The sequence below is a fragment of the Netta rufina genome (assembly GCF_964035555.1).
Source record: "Netta rufina genome assembly, chromosome: 1".
Taxonomy (NCBI): Eukaryota; Metazoa; Chordata; class Aves; order Anseriformes; family Anatidae; genus Netta; species Netta rufina.
In genome coordinates, this window is record NC_140123.1 from 96757915 (window position 1) to 96764393 (window position 6479).

The window sequence follows — 6479 nt, forward strand, 5'->3', positions numbered from 1 at the left end:
AATCTAAGTTTTAGGTATTGCATTCTATGCATGTAAACACAGAGCATATCCTTAATACTCTATCAATTACCAGACCCACGTCCTTGCAACAGACTTTTCTTTTTTTTTCCCCTTAATACTGGGTAACTGCACAATATGTCAGCCTTTGTCTGTTGTTACTGCTTGACAAATAATTCTGGAGTCACAAGGAAGGTGCCGTGAGCTTAAAAGAAAAGGGTTACAACCTCTGTATCTATAACAAAGACATCAACATGATCTCTACAAAGTATCACTGGACATTATGGTTATTAGTAAAAAGCAAAGTGTCTTTAAAAGCAAAACTATTTTTCCTTACATATAATTTCACAATTCACCAAAGTTTTATTCGGCAGAATAAACTCAAATTCCTAACTAGAAACACAGTGAAACCAAGCAGTGCCTCTTATCCTGTGGGGAAAATGTACATTTCCATTTCACATCATAGTGAAGACATGAAAAATGTTTTTTTTGCAAAACAACTTGAATGCATGCTGGATGAAAAGAAAGCCGGTAAGACAGACACTCCTAGAAGAAAGGTTGTGGAGAGGGATGTCTCACTTGAATCATCTACCCTTACCGTATCAGACCCTGCAGTTTGTTCACACAAAAGGCTGAGGAGTCCTCCAGATGGATTTGAGTTCTTCTTTCTGCTCCTGCTTCAGGTCCAAATGACTTTTGACTCCTAAAGCCAGGGAGAGGCTGAAAGAAGCAGACAGACCTGCATGCTGCCCCGTCCCCCCTTATGCTGTCTGACAGTAGCCTGGCTGAATCGCCTTAATGCCACCTGCTCTTCGAAACAGACCTCCCCAAAGACTTCAGCAGTGTGGACTATTCTCCTCTCTTTCCATTTTTCTTTAGCTAATGACAAAAACAACTCCTCCCCACCAATCAGTCCTACAATGTTAATAGCATTCAACCCTTAAAAAAATGGTTACAACATGATATCAAAAAGCTGAGATCATTGCTCAGTTCCCATGTTGTTAATAGCAATACTATGTCCTCTAAGAAGTGATAAAATCTCAAAGACAACTTGTAAAAATAAAACATAGCTTTCATTGTCTACAGTTAAACAGAAATATTGCAGTTAAAAGCAGTGCACAACTCCCACAGATCTATTCTCTGCAATAACTTATATCATCAGATTTATATGTAAAGGTTATTTTAATATTTACCACATACTTGAATTGTTTTCCCCTTAATTACTACCCATTTTACCTTCAGAAGAAATTTAATAGAAGCATCATCAAAGGTAATATTTTATTCTCTGCCAATTTCTATGCCATTCTCTTCAACATCCTAATCCTTTCACAGTAGTATCTGAAGTCATTCAGTTAACACTTGACAAGCTTGCAATGCCACCACTCATTACTGAAAACAAAATCAAAGTATGCCAACATAACACTAACCAGTATCTTTGTGGCTTCAAGTCAGGTAAAGAGAAATAAAAAATGCATCAACAGAGAAACAAGCCATTTCTTTCACACCCCTAGACCAGATTTAAAAGCAAATCCACAACATTTGTTTAAAAATTCCATGCAATTTATGACTTGTGTACTGTTGGACAGATGCTGTACTTGAGCCTTCTGGTTTGTGGAGAGATGCATGCTACAGAAATCTTAAGCATCACGTAGCAAGTATTTGTAGACTTCCTTCCTCAGGTTTGCAGACTGTTTTACATGTTCTGTCTGTGACTAAACAGCAAGATGCCACGACTAGAGTCTTATTTCTTGTAAGATGAAAGAGGGATAAAATGTATTTCTCATTTGCAAGTTTTCGAAATTTGTTTTTATAAGACAGGATGTATGATGTGTTAAGTCAGAAACAGAATTCTTGCAGCCCTGAAACACCTCTCTCAAGAAAATTATCTAAACTTGTACTTGTTCCAGCTGGTCAATTTATGATACAATTATTTGTTCAAGTAATTTTCTTAGGTGGTGAACTGGATATGCAGCTGAGAAAGAAAACACACATGGAAACTTCTAATTTCAAAATCTGACTTTTAAAGAAAGCAAATTTGAAATAAAAAATGTAGAAAACTGATTTCTAACGAAAATAAAAGATAACCTCTCTGAAATAATGTGTTTCAGTGTTATTTATTCACCAAGATGGCATAGTGGCAAAGCTGTAAGAGGAAAAACAGAATATAATGCTGGAAGCTGTAAAATTAAGCAGACCACTCAATACTTTATTCTCTTCAAGCGTCAGTGACACCCCTTCACTGGCTGGATATGCGGTGTGCTCAACCATGTCCCATCAAGCACCACTAATTAAACACACAAGTTTATTTAATTATATACATATATATATATATATTGTTTTAATAATAGATGCTAGTGCTCAGAAAGAGGAAATAAAATTTGCCTTCTGCCTACTGGACCTTTACTACGTGCACCTGGATCCTCCCTTCCAGCCTATGGACCTCAATGGTTGTAGGACCTGGGGTTTTGCTAGTTGAAGCCCCACTAGCTGCCAAGTAAGAGGTAGCAACAAACCCACCAGACACCACAGCCCCTCCAGCCTCACAGCTGGCCGCACACAGCCTTTTCGGGCTGTGAACATCCCAAACACCAAACTGCGTTACAGGATGGAGTGTGCGCACTGTGGAAAACCATTCATTTACCAGGGGGGAAGGCTGTTTCACAAGCCTGGGAGAGAAAGCCTCGACAGAGACACTCTCTATAAAATTATAGGGATTCACTCAGGAGAACTAAGGCTGAAAAGGGGCTGAGACCTACAGGAGTTTGTGTAACACAACCCCACAAAAACCAAATCGGCAGCTCGGGGCGCGAGGCCGCCATTTTGTGGCTTTCGCACTGCGCATGGCGCCGCCAGGCAGCCGGCCGGCGGCCCTCGGGCTCCCCTCGCCGGTGAGCTCTGGTGAGGGCAGGCGGCCGGGGACACGTCCTTGGGCGAAGGGCAGAGGGGCTGCCGTCCCCTGGGCTTCCTCGGTGGTGCTTTGAAGCCCTCGGGTGCGCGGTGCTGTGAGGGGAGAAGCGGGGGAATGGCGGGCGGGGGGGTGAGACGGGACGCGCTGCGCTGTGGGGAGCCTCCGCCCGCCCGACACCGGGTGGAGGGGGGGGGTGGGGAAAGGAGCGGGGAAGGGGATAAGCCTCTGGGGGAAAAGGGAAAAAGGCTTTTGGGGAAAAGGGGGGCTGCTTTTGGGGCTCTGCTGTCAGTAGGGTGTGTGTGGAGAGAGCGGGATTTGGGCCCCCTGGGGGGGGGACCTTGTCCTTGTCACCCTGCCCAGCCCCGTGGGTCGCAGCACGGTTGCATCAGCTGGGGAATGAAAATCACCCCCTGGCCCTGTAACGGCGCAAGGAGAGAGCCGTGGTGCTAAATGGGGTGATCTCGTTGGCAGGGCGAAGGTGCTGGTGGTGAAGGTTCTGGAAGCGAAGCCCCCTCCTCCAGGCCCGTGCTGCTGTAGGACAGATCGGACGGTACGGCGGGTGCTTTGCCGGAGCGCTGGACGTGAAGCGACATCTGTGGTATTTTACCTCGTTCCTGTGCAAAGTGCACCCCGAGTTTAGGAGAGCGATGCTGCTTAGGTGTGTTTATAATGAGTACCGTCTGAATCAAAACAGTTCTGCTCATATGTTAAGGTCTTACTCGATCCTTTACAGCACTACTTGGTAATGGCCCATGACCCAAGATGTGTTTCCAGTTTCAATAGTTTTTTAAGCACAACTGGGGTAAAGTCAAATTACTGGATTTATGAGAAATGACGCTTCCAATCACTTTGAATTTCAAGTGTGTATTCACTGACATTCCATTTAAGTAGTAGGTATGTGGATTTTATGGCCGTATAGAACAATGATGATCTTTGCCAACCACCTACACAGAGAGAAAACAGTGTCATATATACCATGTTATGTCAGTAATATCCATTATAAAAACCAGGAGCTGATAATTTCATTCCTTACCTGTATCAAAACCAATTGGAAACATTCAAAGTAGATCCAGTCTTTCATCCAGTCCCACACTGATCTCCTTTCCCTTCCCTTTCCAGAAGGATTAGTGCAGAAAGGCAGTTTGTTGTACATAGAACACACAAACATTATTCATTACTTTAACTCAAGTTAACCTTGGTTTAATCCAATTTCCTCTTTGGAAAGGAAGTTACCAAATAATCTGTTGCAACCAGTAGTGAATCTGTAAAAGGAGACTCTTTAGCACAGTCAGCATATGTGGCCTTTGTCTTTGAACTTTTCATCAGTGAAGAGTAGTTAGCTGATTTCTGTAGGGTGTATCTTTCTACTTTTGATATTTTTTTTTATATGAAGACATACTGTCGTTTGCCAAAGGTGTTCTTTTGCTGTTTCCCAAAATTACTCAGAAGCACTGGTATTCCTGACAGAACGAGACATTGCCTGCTACTGATGTCTTCCAAGTTCCAGATACATAACCTTACGCAGCACAAAATAAGGAGGTTGGCTGCTAAGATGTGTGAGCCCTACTGGGATACAGTAGTTTATCTGAACATGGCTTTGGTTATTACTATAAAAAAAAAAAAAGCCAAGGGGGTAGTTTAATGAAATCTTTAAGAATGCACCCGATAGTAGATCATGGGGCATTATTATATGTGAAGAGAGTTCAGATGACAACTGGACGAAGCTGTGTAGAGGAAGGGGGAGATACTTGCTTCAGCAGAGTTACTGCTCAGCAAAGCACATTTCCAGTTTATGTTGCACTGAGTTTACAGGAAGGCAATAGAGCTTTGACCTTTTGGGAAGTAAGCAGTACAAAACAAACCTATGCTGCCAGGAGGAAGCTGTATTGTGCATTAATTTTCATTTACATTGTAATACTATTTCTGTAGTAATCAACAAGAAATTCAGAATTCTGTGTTAGTCTGCAAAAGAAAGTACATTGTAGACTGTTGTGAAATTTTGTAGGGATTTCTTTAATGTAACAAGTTAAAGATAAGAGTTTAACAAATGATGTAAGTTCTTTTAAAAGGCATATTTATTACAATTTTTAAAAAATGTGTTTATAGGTCACTGTTTATAATGTAGCTGCATCTGAAGAGCTAGGAAGTGGCTCTGTGTCATGCTGGCTAACACCACAGGGCATCATTTAACGTCACATCAAGCAATGATTCCAAGACTCCTGAAGCCCTTTCCCTATATGTGTGGCAGTCGAATGCTGTCTGGTTACAAACCGAAAAGCAATGTCAAGGACTCGTACAAAATTCTTGAGCTTGAGGAAGGATGCTCCCTTGATGATATCAGAAATTCGTATCGAAATCTTGCCAAAAAATACCATCCAGACAGCGGTTCCAGCACGGCAGATCCGGAAGCATTTATTAAAGTAGAAGACGCCTACAGAGTTGTGCTCAGCGATGTGGCAAACAAAAAGAAATCAAAGGAGAATAAGGAAGAGGAGGAGGAGGACCAGTTCAAAACAAAAGCACCGCAGCACAGACACTACCTGAGTTTTGAAGGCGTTGGTTTTGGAACACCAAGCCAAAGAGAAAAGCAGTACATGCAGTTTCGAGTGGACCGTGCTACCGAGCAGGTGTTGGAATACCGAAAGCAGAAACTTGAAAGCCAGTACGTCGCCACTGACCTCATGAGAGCCAAGGATGTGAGAGAGAGCAAGAAGGTGAAGATAACCCAGGCAGTTGAGCGGTTGGTTGAGGACCTCATCCAGGAATCGATGGCAAAAGGAGACTTCGACAACCTCAGCGGGAAAGGAAAACCTCTGCAGAAGTTTTCAGACTGTCCGCATATCGATCCTATGACTCACAACCTGAACAGAATCCTGATAGACAACGGGTACCAGCCAGAGTGGATCCTGATGCAGAAAGAAATACGGGAAACTATCGAGCAATTAAGGAAGGGTCTAGTGGCATCTCGAAGTAAGCTCGGGGAGCCGATGACGCCGTACAGGCAGAAGCAGTGGAATCGCATTTGTGAGCAATTTATGGAGGATATCAGGAAACTGAACAAGAGAATTGACAGCTTCAATTTAGTCGTTCCTATTCTGAGCAGGCAAATGGTGCACTTCAGTGCAGACAAAGAAATCCTTCGAGCACAAAAGACTTACGAAGCTTTGATGGAAAACAAAGAAGCTCCTGATTCAGACACAAAGGAAGAGGAACAGGAAAATGTTAAAAGGTTTGGGTGGAAGTCTTCTCTATTTAAGTGGTTAAACCTTACATTGAAATAAGGTAATATTAACTCATCTGTCTTGTCAAGATTCTGGATGCACTTTATCACTAAAACTTGTAGCCTTAGAGAAATTTCAGATACACTGAAAATGTAAAATCCGCCTGTCTACCTGGCTATCATTACACCAGTTAAAAGGAATTGGGCTGTCTGATGTTCAGTTGAGGGTGTTTAATGGATTTCTTTGTGACTACTGTTAAGGAACAAATAAACTCAGTTATCCTTCAGCTGATTTTACTTCTGATTAAATCAAAATCAATGCTCAACTTTTCGACTGTGGAATATAATTACTTT

At 42.4% G+C, this 6479-nt stretch overlaps 1 protein-coding gene across 3 annotated transcripts; it reads left to right on the top strand.

The window, feature by feature from the left end:
• Positions 1–2813: 2813 nt before the first annotated feature.
• DNAJC28 (DnaJ heat shock protein family (Hsp40) member C28) lies at positions 2814–6451 on the top strand. 3 transcript variants are annotated; one of them, XM_084306597.1, is made up of 3 exons: positions 2814–2885; positions 3377–3563; positions 5012–6451. In XM_084306597.1, the coding sequence occupies exon 3, from the start codon at positions 5065–5067 to the stop codon at positions 6184–6186; it is 1122 nt and encodes a 373-aa protein (XP_084162723.1). In that variant the 5' UTR covers positions 2814–2885; positions 3377–3563; positions 5012–5064; the 3' UTR covers positions 6187–6451. The 3 variants fall into 3 exon arrangements, with proteins under 3 accessions (XP_084162723.1, XP_084162722.1, XP_084162721.1); XM_084306596.1 differs by having other exon boundaries at positions 2826–2895; XM_084306595.1 differs by having other exon boundaries at positions 2847–2987.
• Positions 6452–6479: the final 28 nt, after the last annotated feature.